At 46.1% G+C, this 17,918-nt stretch overlaps 1 protein-coding gene across 1 annotated transcript in view; it reads right to left on the minus strand.

Moving 5' to 3' along the window:
* Window positions 1-17,918, minus strand: part of TUBE1 (tubulin epsilon 1) — a 53,704-nt gene that overhangs the window by 21,485 nt on the left and 14,301 nt on the right. Inside the window, exons 3-5 of the mRNA XM_040426839.1 lie at window positions 6,454-6,506; window positions 5,601-5,658; window positions 4,345-4,460 (exon numbers count right to left, since the gene is read on the minus strand). Coding sequence (XP_040282773.1) covers window positions 4,345-4,460; window positions 5,601-5,658; window positions 6,454-6,506 — 227 coding nt within the window. The remainder of the gene's footprint in view (window positions 1-4,344; window positions 4,461-5,600; window positions 5,659-6,453; window positions 6,507-17,918) is intronic.

Here is a 17,918-nt window from a genome sequence, read left to right on the forward strand (position 1 = left end):
TTTTTGGCACCATGTCTCATTTGAAGCCCCCCTGATGCACCCCTAGAGTAAAAACTCCAAAAAAAAGAGACCCCATCTAAGAAACTACACCCCTCAAGGTATCCAAAACTGATTTTACAAACCTTGTTAACCCTTTAGGTGTTCCACAAGAGTTATTGGCAAATGGAGATGAAATTTCAGAATTTCTATTTCTGGTAACCTTGCCTCACAGGAATGTAATATAGATAAACCAAAAATCATATGTACCCTAAAAATAGTCCCAACAAAACTGCCACCTTATCCCGTAGTTTCCAAAATTGGGTCACTTTTATGGAGTTTCTACTCTAGGGATGCATCAGGGGGGCTTCAAATGGGATATGGTGTAAATAAACCAGTCCAACAAAATCTGCATTCCGAAAACCACACGGTGCACCTTTCCCTCTAAGCCCTACCGTGTGCCAGTACAGTAGTTTATGGCCACATATAGGGTGTTTCTGCAAACTACAGAATCGGGGCAATAAATATAGCATTTTGTTTGGCTGTTAACCCTTGCTTTGTTACTGGAAAAAATTGATTAAAATGGAAAATTTGACAGAAAATCTAAATTCTGAAATTTTATCTCCATTTGCCATTAACTCTTGTGGAACACCTAAAGGGTTAACGACGTTTGAAAAATCAGTTTTGAATACCTTGAGGGGTGTAGTTATTAGAATGGGGTCATTTTTGGATGGTTTCTATTATATAAGCCTCACAAAGTGACTTCAGACCTGAACTGGTCACAAAAAATTGAGTTTTTGAAAATTTCTGAAAAATTTCAAGATTTGCTTCTAAGCCTTGTAACATCCCCAAAAAATAAAATAGCATTCCCAAAATGATCCAAACATGAAGTAGACATATGGGGAATGTAAAGTAATAACTATTTTTGGAGGTATTACTATGTATTATACAAGTAGAGAAATTGAAACTTGGAAATTTTCAATTTTTTTTGTAGATTTTTATTTTTTTGATAAATAATTTTTTTTTATTTTTACTTCATTTTAGCAGTGTCATGAAGTACAATATGTGACGAAAAAACAATCTCAGAATGGCCTGGATAAGTCAAAGCGTTTTAAAGTTATCACCACTTAAAATGACACTGGTCAGATTGGCAAAAAATGGCCTGGTCCTTAAAGGGAACCTGTCACCAGGATTTGGGGTATAGAGCTGAGGCCATGGGCTGCTAGATGGCCACTAGCACATCCGCAATACCCAGTCCCCATAGCTCTGTGTGCTTTTATTGTTTAAAAAAAACGATTTGATACATATGCAAATTAACCTGAGATGAGTCAGAGCTTGAAAATATGACTCTTCTCTGGTCACACAAGTAAGATATGACTCTTATGTTAATTTGCATATGTATCAAATTGTTTTTTTTACACAATAAAAGCACACGGAGCTATGGGGACTGGGTATTGCGGATGTGCTAGCGGCGATCTAGCAACCCATGTCCTCAGCTCTATACCAAAAATCCAGATGACAGGTTCCCTTTAAGGTGAAATAAGGCTGTGTCCTTAAGGCGTTAAAAGGGTTGTTCCACAAAAACGATTCTATAGTTTTCAAACCAGCACCTGGATCTGAATACTTTTGTAATTGCATGTAATTAAAAATTTTGTATAGCCACTGAGTTAGGCCTCATGCACACGACCGTTGTGTGCATCCGTGTCCGTTGTTCCGTTTTCCGTGATTTTCTGCGGACCCATTGACTTTCAATGGGTCCGTTGAAAACTCGGAAAATGCACCGTTGTACATCCGCGTCCGTGTTTCCTGTCCGTCAAAAAAATATGACCGGTCCTATTTTTTTGACGGACAACGGTTCACGGACCCATTCAAGTCAATGGGTCCGTGAAAAAACACGGATGCACACAAGATTATCATCCGCGTCCGTCATCCGTGTCCTTAGGCTACTTTCACACAGACGGATCCGCTGATCCGTCTGCATAAAAGATTTTTAGATCTGAGTTTTTACTTCGTGAAAACTCAGATCCGACAGTATATTCTAAGGGTACTTTCACACTTGCGGCAGGATGGATCCGACATGCTGTTCACCATGTCGGATCCGTCCTGCGGCTGTTTCGCCGTGCCCCCGGGCCGCCGCTCCGTCCCCATTGACTATAATAGGGACGGGGGCGGAGCTCGGGCGCAGCACGGCGGTGCACGGCTTAAGGCCGCAGGACTAAAATTACTGCATGTCAGGTTTTCTAGTCCGGCGGCTTTCTCCGTGCACAGCCGTGCTGCGCCGGAGCTCCGCCCCCGTCCCCATTATAGTCAATGGGGACGGAGCGGTGGCCCGGGGGCACGGCGAAACAGCCGCAGGACGGATCCGACATGGTGAACAGCATGTCGGATCCGTCCTGCCGCAAGTGTGAAACTAGCCTAACACATAGGCGTTCCCATGGTGATGGGGACGCTTCAAGTTAGAATATACTATGAACTGTGTACATGACTGCCCCCTGCTGCCTGGCAGCACCCGATCTCTTACAGACGGCTGTGATCCGCACAATTAACCCCTCAGGTGCCGCACCTGAGGGGTTAATTGTGCGTATCATAGCCCCCTGTAAGAGATCAGGTGCTGCCAGGCAGGAGGGGGCAGACCCCCTCCCTCCTCAGTTTTAAATTCATTTGTGGCCAGTGCGACCCCCCTCCCTCCCTCCCTCCCCAGTATTATATTCATTGGTGGCCAGTGCGGCCTCCCCTCTCCCCCCCCCTAATTAAAATCACCTTCCCCCATCATTGGTGGCCAGTGCGGCCTCCCCTCTCCCCCCCTAATTAAAATCACCTTCCCCGTCATTGGTGGCCAGTGCGGCCCCCCCCCCCCCCCAATTAAAATCACCCCCCCATCATTGGTGGCCAGTGTGGCCTCCCCTCTCACCCCCCCCTAATTAAAATCACCTTCCCCCATCATTGGTGTCAGTGGAGAGTTCCGATCGGAGTCCCAGTTCAATCGCTGGGGCTCCGATCGATTACCATGGCAGCCAAGAAGCTACTGCAGTCCTGGCTGCCATGGTTACTTAGCAATAGAAGCATTATACTTACCTGCGATGTCTGTGACCGTCTGGGCGCTCCTCCTACTGGTAAGTGACAGGTCTGTGCTATAAGCAATGCGCCGCACTGGCCACCAATGATAGGGGGGGGGTGATTTTAATTAGGGGGGGGGGGGGGGGGAAAGGGGAGGCCGCACTGGCCACCAATGATGGGGGAAGGTGATTTTAATTAGGGGGGAGGGGAGGCCGCACTGGCCACCAATGAATATAATACTGGGGAGGGAGGGGGTCTGCCTGATCTCTTACAGGGGGCTATGATACGCACAATTAACCCCTTAGGTACGGCACCTGAGGGGTTAATTGTGCGGATCACAGCCCCCTGTAAGAGATCGGGTGCTGCCAGGCAGCAGGGGGCAGTTATTACACAGTTCTCAGTATATTCTAACTTGAAGCGTCCCCATCACTATGGGAACGCCTCTGTGTTAGAATATACTGTCGGATCTGAGTTTCACGATCTAACTCAAATCCGATGGTATATTCTAACATAGAGGCGTTCCCATGGTGATGGGGGCGCTTCAAGTTAAAATATACCATCGAATTGGAGAAAACTCCGATCCGATGGTATACTAGGGACTCCTGACTTTACATTGAAAGTCAATGGGGGACGGATCCGTTTGCAATTGCACCATATTGTGTCAACGTCAAACGGATCTGTCCCCATTGACTTGCATTGTAATTCAGGACGGATCCGTTTGGCTCCGCACGGCCAGGCGGACCTCCAAAAATCAAGGAAGACTCACGGAAGAAAAAACGGTCACGGATCACGGAACAACGGAAATCTGTTTTGCGGACCGCAAAAAAAAAACGGTCGTGTGCATGAGGCCTTATCCAATAAAATATATCTGTATAGCGCCACCTGCTGTTTATTATTTTTCTTATTTCTTTGTCCTGCTCACTGAGATGGTCGCACATGCTCAGTTTCACCTTCAAGTGTCTCCTGAGCTGTGATAGGGAGAGCTGAGACACGCCTCCTGAGCTGCAGCAGAAAGGACACTCCCCTTGAGCTGCCAGCTTGATATAAATCTAGCAGAGCAATTGAAGCAATGATTAGGGAGATCTCTGGATCCATGTGAGGTACAGGGCTGGTTTTAGATTTGTTATAAAAAGATTGTTAACTACTATATGATGCCTGATTTTCATTTTTTACATTAATCAAGGGATAACCCTTTTAAGTCTTGGAAAACCCTTTTAAATGCCATCTAAGCTGACACAATGCACTAATATCTAGTAACAGGCAATCAGCAGAATTCTCCTCTAAGCAGCGAATAAAATAAAGTATAAGTACCAATTATTTCCTGATCCCGATACATCAGTAATAAACTGCGCGCTGTCAAACAAGTCTCGAAGTGGCCCTTGTAGTATTTCATTAACCACACCTTCTTCCATGTCTATTAAAACAGCCTAAAGAAAAGAAGAGTAGTTCTGCGCTTTATGCAAAGACACAAACTAATAATTAGCAATATGCATTCTCCTGTTTTCATCTTTGATTAATTACTTTCCACTTTAAATGGTTGCCCAGGCTACAGATATTGATGACCTCTCCTCAGGACAGGTGATCAGCATCAGATATGGCTCCCCCACTGATCAGCTGAACGGAGCTGAAAGCAGACGTCTCTGTATACCGTGTAGTCTCCAGTATCCTGCAGCTTAGCTCCCGTTCACTTGAATGGACTCTAAGCTGCAATACGCCATAATGGCCACTACGCAATGTATGGAGCTGTCTGTTTCCCGCTCCATACTATACAATGTACAGGTTCCGGCAGCAGCCTGAAACAGCTGATCAGTGGGTGCTGGGTGTCAAAACCCCACCGATCTGATATAGATGATGTATCCTGAGGATAGGACATCAATATTAAGTCCTGGAAAATACCTTTAAGTAACTAGGAAACCAAAAATCACTTACTTGAAAGTGTGTTATAGTTTATCGGATAAAAAAGTGGTCATTTTTGTAAAATCTGATTGCGATTTGTGTTTAAACAGTTAGGGTACTTTCACACTTGCGGCAGAGGATTCCGGCAGGCAGTTCCGTTGTCGGAACCTCCTGCCGGATCTGGCAATCCGGACGCAAATGCATTGCAATACCGGATCCGTCTTTCCGGAAAAATGGATCCGGTATAATTTTTTTTCTCATTTTTAAAGGTCTGCGCATGCGCAGACCGCAAAACCGGATCCATTTTGCCAGAACACTTGGGGCCAGATCCGGCATTAATGTATTTCAATGGAAATTAAGGCCGGATCCGGCATTCCGGCAAGTATTCAGTATTTTTGGCCGGAGAGAAAACTGCAGCATGCTGCGGTAATTTCTCCGGCCAAAAAACGTAAGAGGGACTGAACTGATGCATCCTGAATGGATTGCTCTCCATTCAGAATGCATTAGGATAAAACTGATCAGTTATTTTCCGGTATAGAGCTCCTAGGACGGAACTCAATACCGGAAAAGAAAAACGCTAGTGTGAAAGTAGCCTTACAGTATAGGACATGTAAGTGTAAGGGGCTTCTAGGAAGAATGGCTCAGGATGTAATCTGCATCATTTGTCTTACACGCGCTTTAAGTGAACAAATCTTTCCTCTTTGAACATCTGCTCCGCCGGCATCAGCTCTGAAAGACAAAAGCAACGTTTCAAAGCACAAAAATGCTTTTTTAGGCATGAAATCAGTCTGTTCTATAAAATGGGTTCCGAGGCCGGCCACAGCAATTTTCTCATGGAGCCCTGTCTGTGGCTGATGGAGACCCCAAAGGTTGAGGCTGAACGTTAAGTCAAGTTTAGGGTCACATATGGAATATAAAAACGACACAATACGGGTCCATTCACACGTCCGCAATTCTGTTCCGCATTTTAGCAGAACGGAATTGCGGACCCATTCATTTCTATGGGGCCGCACTTACGGGTCCGCAATTCCGATCCCGAAAAACATGTCCTATTGTTGTCCGCAATTGCGGACAAGATTAGGCATTTTCTATTAAGTGCCGGCGATGTGCGGTCTGCAAAATGCGAAACGCACATTGCCGGTGTCCATGTTTTGCGGACCCGCAAAAACACACACAGATGTGTGAATGGACCCTTAGGGTAATAAATTGGAGTGTTAGTTTTATTTTATCACCTGCTGTGTTCCAAAAAGGGGATTAAAATATAAAATCTGCAAAAATGTATTTTTAAATTTCACGTGAATGTAAACGTCAAGTTCTTGCGCTGACCTCCTGGTCTTATAACTATACGATGCTTATTGCTGTTTCAGCAGTCACTGTCTTTTTAGGCATTAAGCCATTACATTCTCTCTTTCATTATTTTTTTTGGATCATTTCAAAATATTTCCTCTCCTGAGAGACCCATGACCAACTCTCCTCATATAAGAATTTTTATTGAAATCTTTTACACCAGTCATCGAAACATACCTCGAATCGATGTTTCTAAAAAAACTGCATAGTGCTTCATCATATATTCCTTTCTGGAAGAGAAAATTCATTTTGGGTTATTTGTACAGGCCATCAGAGATCACACATTTTCCTTTATTCTTAAAGGGGTTGTCCAGGTTCAGCTTCCCTTCACTCATTTGGCCGGTATGCATTTGCATTTGCCCCGATGCTACCCCTTGCCCTTCACTGCGCAGGGCAAGGGCTTTTTCTTCACAAATAGGTGGTCTATAGCCCTACCCTAGTCTGTTTTACAGGCTTGGGCAGTGCTATCAGCCGCCCATTAGTGCTAGTGATGTTACTGGGCACTGCCAAGCATACGGAGGAAAAGCCGGGGACGTCACAGCAGTAAACAAACAGCGCAGGGCAAGGGAGAGCATTACAGCATTCCTCACCTTCACCTATCAGCTCTGAACCCGCACAACCCTTTACACAGGTGGTCACAGCAGGCAATTACTGGGGACAAACCGATCATTTCCTATAGCTGCAGTTACATGCATGGAGACAAGCTACTGCTCCTGCGATCCCTCGTCCCCATAGAGAATCACTGCTTCTGGGCATCCGATCCATGTTTGGATAGTACGATCTGCTGCCCAGTAACGATGATGATTAAGGGCTCATGCACACGGCTGTTGGTCGGCCGTTCCGTGCACTGGGGACCGCAAATGCACGGGCAACATCCGTGCGGATTCCGCAGACTGATCCAGACCCAATCAACTTGAAAGGGTCAGTGATCCGTCTGCACTGCAAAAACATAGAACTATTTTTTTGCGGTGCAGAGGAACAGGGAGAAACCCCACGGAAGCACTCCGTAGTGATTCCGTGGGGTTCCATACCTTCGTTCCGCATCGGACCTTCCGGATTGCTGACCCATTCAAGTGAATGGGTCCACATCCGTGATGCAGGGTGCACACGGCCAGTGCCTGTGTATTGCGGACCCGCAGTTTGTGGGCCGCAACACGGGCAACAGTCGTGTGCATAAGCCCTTAGGCTGATTACACACTAGCGTTAGACTCCTCCTGACACCCGCTGGCTCGATTCACTATAATGGGAAGTGGTGGAGATCCGGCTGCTACACGGCAAACATGTTGAGAATCATCGGGCTGATTTTTGGCATATTTGTTGGGTTGTAGCCGGATCTCTGCCAGTCCCTATTATAGTGACAGATCAGGCCTGCCGGATGTAAAAGTGCTAGTGTTCAACCACACTAGCAATTTCTTCAACTGATGAACTTGCATTGGCCTTTACACTACAGTTACACACATGGACATCAATCTAAGTTATCTCATCTATGGAAATAATAACAACTTGATATGTGCTTTAACTCCTTCAAGACCATGTGATTTTCCCTTTTCATTTTTTACTCCCTGCCTTCCCGGAGCCATAACTTTTTTTATTCTTGTTTTTTATGCTTGTTTTTTTTGCAGAATAAGTTGTACTTTCTAATGGCACCATTCAATGTGGCAAATGATCTAATAGAAAGCTGGGGAAAAAAAATCCAAATGGAGTTCAAATAGAAAAAAAAACCAACACAATTCTGTCACAATTTTATGGATTTTGTTTTATGGCGTTCACTATGCGTCAAAACTGACATGTTACTTTCATTCTCTGGGTCAGTAAAATGACAACAATACCCCATGTATATAGTTTTTCTTGTGTTTTAATATCGAAGAAAAAACTTTGAAAAAAGGAGACTTTTGTATTACTTACCAGTAAAGTCTCTTTCTCGCTCTTCCTTGGGGGACACAGGAAACCATGGGTATAGCTCTGCTCCCTAGGAGGCGTGACACTAAGTGAAAGCTGTAAGCCCCTCCTCCATCAGCTATACCCTTCAGCCTGGAGAAGAGACTGCCAGTTGCGTGTCCAAGTAGTGAAAGATAACCACCAACCGGAAAAAGAACTGTCGAGCCCCAACGGGGGCAACCAAGCCGGAACCACAACTGTAACCCAAATGAAGGGCGGGTGCTGTGTCCCCCAAGGAAGAGCGAGAAAGAGACTTTACTGGTAAGTAATACAAAAGTCTCCTTTTCTCGCCCATATTCCTTGGGGGACACAGGAAACCATGGGACGTTCCAGAGCAGTCCCAGAAGGGAGGGACCAGAACAAACTCAACCAACACCAGAGGCATCAATCAACTGCCGCCTGCAACACCAGACGGCCTAAAGCAGCGTCAGCCGACGCATGAGTATGCACCCTGTAGAACTTGGTGAAGGTGTGCAAGGAGGACCAAGTGGCCGCCTTGCAAATCTGCTCCGTAGAAGCCCGATTCCTCTGAGCCCAGGAAGCCCCGACCGCTCTAGTGGAGTGAGCGGTAACACCAAGGGGCGGAACCTTGCCCTTGGCGAGATAAGCCTCAGAAACAGCCATCTTGACAAAACGGGCGATAGCAACTTTGGATGCCGCCATCCCTCTGCGCGACCCCTCCGGGACCACAAAGAGCGAGTCAGTATGCCTGAAAGAGCTAGTTACTTCCAGGTAAATCTTGAGCGCCCTGACAACGTCCAGGCGATGAAGCTTCCTCTCCCGCGGGTGGGAAGGGGAAGGACACAAAGAGGGGAGAACGATGTCCTCGTTCAGATGAAAGGCGGAGACCACCTTAGGAAGGAAGGAAGGGACCGGACGAAGAACCACCTTGTCCTGGTGGAACACTAGGAAAGGTTCCAGACAGGAGAGTGCAGCCAATTCGGACACCCTCCGAAGAGAGGTGACGGCTACAAGGAAAATAACCTTGCAGGACAGAAGTCGCAAGGAAACCGTCCGCAGAGGCTCGAAAGGGGAAGCCTGGAGCGCTGAGAGAACCAGGTTCAGGTCCCAGGGCGGTACCGGAGGGCGGTACGGGGGAACCGCGTGAGCCACGCCCTGAAGGAAGGTCTTGACAGGACCAAGGGGGGCCAGTGGGCGCTGAAACAAAATGGACAGCGCAGACACCTGACCCTTCAAAGAACTAAGGCCCAGACCTTGGGCCAGTCCGCTCTGCAGGAAGGACAAAACGGTGGGGAGAGAAAAGCGGAGCGGAGGAATCCCCAGATCGGCACAGAACCCCAAAAAGGTCCTCCAGGTCCTATAATAGATCCTAGAAGAGGACGGCTTACGGGCGCGGATCATGGTGCGGACGACGTCCGCAGAAAAACCCCTACGTGTCAGGACGGTGGTCTCAACAACCACGCCGTCAAACGTAGGGACCCTAAACGCGGGTGGAAGATCGGTCCCTGAGAGAGAAGATCTTCCCTGGCGGGCAGCGGCCAGGGCGCGTCTGCCAGGAGCAGCATGAGGTCGGCATACCAAGACCGGCGGGGCCAGTCCGGAGCGACCAGAATCACCGAGACGCCTTCCGCCGCGATCTTCCGAAGGACCTTGGGCAGGAGAGGGATGGGAGGGAATATGTATGGGCGCGCGAAGCCTCGCCAAGGAAGAACGAGGGCGTCGGCTCCGCAAGCTCCCGGATCCCTGGCCCTGGACAGATAGGCGGGGACCTTGTGATTGAATTTTGAGGCCATGAGGTCCACGTCCGGTATGCCCCAACGAAGGCAAATGGCCTCGAATACCTCCGGGTGAAGAGACCACTCGCCGGGGTCGACGGTGGTGCGACTGAGGAAGTCCGCCGCCCAATTGTCCACCCCTGGAATAAAAATTGCAGATAGGGCCGGGACGTGGGCTTCCGCCCAACGGAGAATGCTGGTGACCTCCCGCATTGCTGCAGCGCTGCGAGTGCCCCCCTGGTGGTTTATGTACGCCACAGCCGTGGCGTTGTCCGATTGTACACGAACTGGATGACCCTTCAGCAGATGAGTCCAGTGTCGTAGAGACAGAAGGGCCGCTCTCAGCTCCAGGACATTGATCGAGAGTTTGGACTCCGATGGAGACCAAATGCCCTGGACGGATCGGGGAGGAAACACGCCTCCCCAGCCCAAGAGACTGGCATCGGTTGTAACCACCAACCAGTTGAGTGGCAGAAAGGACCTGCCCAGAAGAGGGGACTGTAACCACCAGCGGAGAGATGACCGCACCGGAGGCGATAGATGGAAGGGATGATCCAGAGACTCCGGCGATTTGTCCCAGGAGGAGAGGATCGCCCGTTGGAGAGGGCGGGAGTGAAACTGCGCAAATGGGATCGCCTCGAAGCAGGCAACCATCTGCCCCAAGACCCGCATGCAGAAGCGGAAGGACGGTCGACGGTGGAGAAGGAGACCCCGAACCGCCCCACGGAGGATCAGACGTTTTTCCGAGGGAAGACGTACCTCCGCCGCTCCTGTGTCTAAAAGCATTCCCAGGAAGACTAGTTGTCTGGAGGGGGGAAGGGAGGACTTGGGGAAGTTGATGACCCAACCGAACCTCGCCAGAGTCTCTAGAGTGAGATCCACGCTGGCAACCGCTTGAGAAAGGGACGGAGCCTTGATGAGGATATCGTCCAAGTACGGTAGCAGAAAAACACCCCTGGAACGGAGTAAGGCCAAAACCGGGGCCAGGACCTTGGTGAACACCCGGGGGGCTGTTGCCAGCCCAAAGGGAAGGGCGACAAATTGGAAGTGGAGGTCCCCCACGGCGAATCGGAGGAAGCGATGGTGACACCGGGCTACCGGAACATGGAGGTAGGCATCCTGTATATCGATGGAAGACATGAAATCTCCCTGCTCCAGGGAAGCCACCGCGGAACGGAGGGACTCCATCCGAAACCGTCGAAGGAGGAGAAAACGGTTGAGCTTTTTGAGGTCCAAAATGGGCTGCACCGAACCTCCCTTCTTGGGAACTACAAAGAGGTTCGAGTAGAACCCTTGGAACCTTTCCTCTAGAGCAGGGGTACTCAACTAGTTTTATTAAAGGTCCACATACCTGGGTCTGCAGTCAGGTGAAGGTCCGAGCTGAACGCCAACAGTAAAGATGCCATGCGATCATGTGATCCATGCGCGTGGGGCGCTCTGACGTTATAGTGGAGCGCCCCGGGTAAGTCCCAGAATTAGTAATGGCCACATTAGTGCCCCAGTAAGAATAATGCCCCCAGTAAGAATAATGTCCCCATTAGTGCCCCCAGTAAGAGTAATGCCCCCATTAGTGCCCCCCTTCTCTGCTTTTGCAAAAAAATAAAATAAAATTTGCATTCACCTGGCTGCGGTGAACATTCGCTGCTGACTGCAAGCTCAGGACCGGTGCTCCAACGTGATGACGTCTTGTAGGTCCTAAAGAAGGAAGGACCAGCACTCGCGATGATGATGAATGTTGCGTTTATTCAGTCACATATTAAGGACATATAGTGACGCGTTTCAGCACAACACGTGCTTTCTTCAGACTATACAATAAACTCCTATCACATCTCTTTTATACACAGAGAGAGGGAGGAGTAACAAGACAAAAGGAAAATGACATCATACTATGTAGCTCCACCCACCTCAGGGCTGACACAGGTGAAGTAATGAAAGATGCAATAAACCAAAAAAAAAAAAAAAAATTCAATGTGGATACATTGATGAAACAATGGAACAATTGATAACAATTCAGGAATCAAGTCCGCTGAAAGAGACAAATGAAATGTATATTATTATAATCTAAATTCTTATAATAAGAGTAATATAGTCAAGAACTAGGTGAAACTGGAAATATTGTACTCGCGGTTGAGCCCCCTTGGATCCACAGTTTGTAACCGGTGGATCCAATAAGCCTCACGCTTTAAAAGCAAACTATTCCTATCGCCGCCTCGGCGAGGTAAAGATACACTCTCAATCACTTGAAACCGCAACTGCGATATCGCATGACGCTTCTCATGGAAATGATGCGGTAGGGGTAACAACAAATTCTCAGTGCGGATAGTGGACTTATGCTTGCTTAATCTATCTTTAATCCGCATTGAGGTTTCCCCTACATAGACCAAACCGCAGGGGCATTTCAAAATATAAATGACATTTTTGCTGTCACATGTGAACATGCCTTTAATGGGAATTTGTTCTCCAGAATGAGGGTGGGTCAGTGTAGAACCTCTAATGACACTTGAACAGTTGTTACAATTTAAACACGGAAATGTGCCCTGACGCGGAGTAGTCAGTGTGGTTTGTCTGACTATAGGTTTATTAGTGCCTATGTCTGCTCTAATAATTTTGTCACGGATATTGTCCGCTCTTTTGAAACACATCATTGGAGAATTTTGAAATATCTCCATATGAGGATATGATCTAGACATAATGTGCCAATGCTTATTAATTATACCCCTTATTCTCTGTGTCCAAGGATGGTACTTCACTATTAATGGGATACGTGGTGGTTTGATAATCTTCTGTCCCTGCGGTTGATCTAACTTCTGCTTTTGAGATTGTAATAAGTGTAGGGGATAGCCTCTGTTGAGGAACTTTTTCGTCATCTCTTGCAACCTAATTTCACAGGTGTCAGGATCAGTCACGATCCTTTTAACCCTCTGGTACTGTGAAAAAGGAATCGCCTTCTTGATTGCTGGGGGATGGCTACTAGTGTAGGTAAGTAGACTATTTCGATCTGTATCCTTGATATGTAAATCAGTGTACACTGTACCATCATCCTTGCGCTTTACCCATGTATCAAGAAAGGATATTTGTTGAAAATCAAAGTGTATGGTAAATTGAAGCTCACTCCAAATGGAGTTAAGATGACTATTAAATTCCATGAGGGATCGAACGTCGCCTCGCCATACGCAAAACACGTCATCTATAAATCGACGCCAAAATATGCAATGCTTTAAATATAAAGAATTGGAATAAACAAATTCACTTTCAAACGATGACATATAACTGTTTGCGTACGGCGGCGCGACGTTCGATCCCATCGCGGTCCCGCGGCGCTGTTGAAAAAAGGTGTCTTGAAATAAGAAGTAATTTTCCTCCAACACTAGTTTTAAAAGTGTCAGAAAAAAATCCTTCTGTGCTGATGTATAATGACTGGTATTCAATAGTCTGGATGCTGCCTCTAAACCCTTTTCGTGAGTAATGGAAGTATAGAGGCTGCATACATCAAAAGTGACCAGTATGCAGTCTCTATCTAGATGAAGGGGACGTATTTCACTCAAGAAATGTCCTGTGTCTCGTAGGTAGGAAGGAGATAACATGGTCAAAGGTGTGAGCACTTTCTCCAGAAAAATGGCTGGGGGAGAGAGGATTGAATCAGAGGAGGCCACAATAGGGCGTCCCGGTGGTCTGGTCATGGACTTGTGAATTTTCGGAAGGGTGTAAAACACCGGTGTAATAGGATGCTGATTTATCAAAAATTCACTTAATTTATTATCTATGATGCCATCCTCTCTCGCCTCAGTCACTATCCTCTGTAATACACCTTTAATTGAAAAAACCGGATCAGATTGTAAAATCTTATATGTCTCATTATCACTCAGTTGACCTAAAATCTCTGTGATGTAATACTCCCTATCCAGAATCACAAGGGCACCCCCCTTGTCAGCTGGTTTGAATATAAGTGACTTATCCTCTAATATACCATTCAGTGCATGCTTCTCTTCAGCTGTTAAATTATTACGTATCTGTAAAGAACCTTGTTTACACTGTTGCAATAGAGAATTAACATCCCGTTGAACTAAATTAGCAAAGGTTTCCACTGGATGGTATATTTTCGGAGGTGCAAAATGACTTTTAACTCTCAATGAAAATTGTTGCAATGTTAAAGAACCTGACGGCTCCTCAGAGCTAACATGACCGCCCCCCATGTCATCTACATCAACATTTTTAGTAAAGTGTACTTTAAGACGTATATTACGGAAAAACCGCTGCAAATCAATGTCCAGAGAAAAGGTGTCCAGCGTCCCTGTGGGGCTAAAGGACAGTCCCTTCTTTAGTAAATTCAATTGCGCAGGACTCACAGTTTTACTTGAAAGATTAACAACTAAGTTCTCGGCAGTACCTGCGATCTCGTCAGTCTCGGTGCGTCTGCTTCTCCTATGATGGCGGCCGGCTCTCCTGGTGTTGCTCTTCTTTTGCCGCGGCGCTTGCCTAAAAAATGAATTGACGTTGCTCCCGAGGTGTCGCTGCCTGTACTGGAAGATGCAGATCCCGTTCTGCGATCTCTTGTAAACGAAAAAGGGATGGCTGTCCCGGACTTGTCCTGCCACCTGTATACACGCTGTGATGAATAATCCTCCACATCTCGGAGGAACTTGGAGCGTTTGGTAGCTTCTATTTTCACCTGAAGTTCTCTGCATTGTTTGTCGGTTTTCTCATACAATGTCGCGAGATCCTCTGGTTTGAGGCAATCCCTCAGCTGTTGTTTAGCAGTGGTGATGTGAGCTTTACACTCTTCAATGGCAGTATTGAGGTATTCCACAGTTAGAACAATCAAGTCCAATGAGCATTTATTGAGGATGTTAGAGAAACGAGTGCAGTATTCAAGGTTATTACCAAAAAATGTTGGTCTCAATTTCACCCTTAGTCCTCGCGGAATTCTCTGTGTGCGGTGATATTCTGCTAGAGTAGCAGCATGTAGTTCAAGCGCAATCAGGTGTTTGCTTTCCTTCATTAGATTCCTGCTCTTCAGCTCACTGGTGGGAATCTGGAGAAAATCAGTTGAAGCTGTGACTTGTGATACAATATCACGGGCCTCATCCTCTGTGTAGGCAAAGGTGCTCATTTATAGGAGTAATGCGTGCTCGTACCCAAAAGTCAGGCAATCTTATGTAGAAAAGGGTCGGCACTGCTGGAATAGACGCGGTGCACGAGTCAGTGGGGAGACGTCCCAATACTTGCAATAAAGAAGGAAGGACCAGCACTCGCGATGATGATGAATGTTGCGTTTATTCAGTCACATATTAAGGACATATAGTGACGCGTTTCAGCACAACACGTGCTTTCTTCAGACTATACAATAAACTCCTATCACATCTCTTTTATACACAGAGAGAGGGAGGAGTAACAAGACAAAAGGAAAATGACATCATACTATGTAGCTCCACCCACCTCAGGGCTGACACAGGTGAAGTAATGAAAGATGCAATAAACCAAAAAAAAAAAAAAAATTCAATGTGGATACATTGATGAAACAATGGAACAATTGATAACAATTCAGGAATCAAGTCCGCTGAAAGAGACAAATGAAATGTATATTATTATAATCTAAATTCTTATAATAAGAGTAATATAGTCAAGAACTAGGTGAAACTGGAAATATTGTACTCGCGGTTGAGCCCCCTTGGATCCACAGTTAAAGCATTGCATATTTTGGCGTCGATTTATAGATGACGTGTTTTGCGTATGGCGAGGCGACGTTCGATCCCTCATGGAATTTAATAGTCATCTTAACTCCATTTGGAGTGAGCTTCAATTTACCATACACTTTGATTTTCAACAAATATCCTTTCTTGATACATGGGTAAAGCGCAAGGATGATGGTACAGTGTACACTGATTTACATATCAAGGATACAGATCGAAATAGTCTACTTACCTACACTAGTAGCCATCCCCCAGCAATCAAGAAGGCGATTCCTTTTTCACAGTACCAGAGGGTTAAAAGGATCGTGACTGATCCTGACACCTGTGAAATTAGGTTGCAAGAGATGACGAAAAAGTTCCTCAACAGAGGCTATCCCCTACACTTATTACAATCTCAAAAGCAGAAGTTAGATCAACCGCAGGGACAGAAGATTATCAAACCACCACGTATCCCATTAATAGTGAAGTACCATCCTTGGACACAGAGAATAAGGGGTATAATTAATAAGCATTGGCACATTATGTCTAGATCATATCCTCATATGGAGATATTTCAAAATTCTCCAATGATGTGTTTCAAAAGAGCGGACAATATCCGTGACAAAATTATTAGAGCAGACATAGGCACTAATAAACCTATAGTCAGACAAACCACACTGACTACTCCGCGTCAGGGCACATTTCCGTGTTTAAATTGTAACAACTGTTCAAGTGTCATTAGAGGTTCTACACTGACCCACCCTCATTCTGGAGAACAAATTCCCATTAAAGGCATGTTCACATGTGACAGCAAAAATGTCATTTATATTTTGAAATGCCCCTGCGGTTTGGTCTATGTAGGGGAAACCTCAATGCGGATTAAAGATAGATTAAGCAAGCATAAGTCCACTATCCGCACTGAGAATTTGTTGTTACCCCTACCGCATCATTTCCATGAGAAGCGTCATGCGATATCGCAGTTGCGGTTTCAAGTGATTGAGAGTGTATCTTTACCTCGCCGAGGCGGCGATAGGAATAGTTTGCTTTTAAAGCGTGAGGCTTATTGGATCCACCGGTTACAAACTGTGGATCCAAGGGGGCTCAACCGCGAGTACAATATTTCCAGTTTCACCTAGTTCTTGACTATATTACTCTTATTATAAGAATTTAGATTATAATAATATACATTTCATTTGTCTCTTTCAGCGGACTTGATTCCTGAATTGTTATCAATTGTTCCATTGTTTCATCAATGTATCCACATTGAATTTTTTTTTTTTTTTTTTTGGTTTATTGCATCTTTCATTACTTCACCTGTGTCAGCCCTGAGGTGGGTGGAGCTACATAGTATGATGTCATTTTCCTTTTGTCTTGTTACTCCTCCCTCTCTCTGTGTATAAAAGAGATGTGATAGGAGTTTATTGTATAGTCTGAAGAAAGCACGTGTTGTGCTGAAACGCGTCACTATATGTCCTTAATATGTGACTGAATAAACGCAACATTCATCATCATCGCGAGTGCTGGTCCTTCCTTCTTTATTGCAAGTATTGGGACGTCTCCCCACTGACTCGTGCACCGCGTCTATTCCAGCAGTGCCGACCCTTTTCTACATAAGATTGCCTGACTTTTGGGTACGAGCACGCATTACTCCTATAAATGAGCACCTTTGCCTACACAGAGGATGAGGCCCGTGATATTGTATCACAAGTCACAGCTTCAACTGATTTTCTCCAGATTCCCACCAGTGAGCTGAAGAGCAGGAATCTAATGAAGGAAAGCAAACACCTGATTGCGCTTGAACTACATGCTGCTACTCTAGCAGAATATCACCGCACACAGAGAATTCCGCGAGGACTAAGGGTGAAATTGAGACCAACATTTTTTGGTAATAACCTTGAATACTGCACTCGTTTCTCTAACATCCTCAATAAATGCTCATTGGACTTGATTGTTCTAACTGTGGAATACCTCAATACTGCCATTGAAGAGTGTAAAGCTCACATCACCACTGCTAAACAACAGCTGAGGGATTGCCTCAAACCAGAGGATCTCGCGACATTGTATGAGAAAACCGACAAACAATGCAGAGAACTTCAGGTGAAAATAGAAGCTACCAAACGCTCCAAGTTCCTCCGAGATGTGGAGGATTATTCATCACAGCGTGTATACAGGTGGCAGGACAAGTCCGGGACAGCCATCCCTTTTTCGTTTACAAGAGATCGCAGAACGGGATCTGCATCTTCCAGTACAGGCAGCGACACCTCGGGAGCAACGTCAATTCATTTTTTAGGCAAGCGCC

The sequence above is a fragment of the Bufo bufo genome, chromosome 4 (genome assembly GCF_905171765.1).
Source record: "Bufo bufo chromosome 4, aBufBuf1.1, whole genome shotgun sequence".
Taxonomy (NCBI): Eukaryota; Metazoa; Chordata; class Amphibia; order Anura; family Bufonidae; genus Bufo; species Bufo bufo.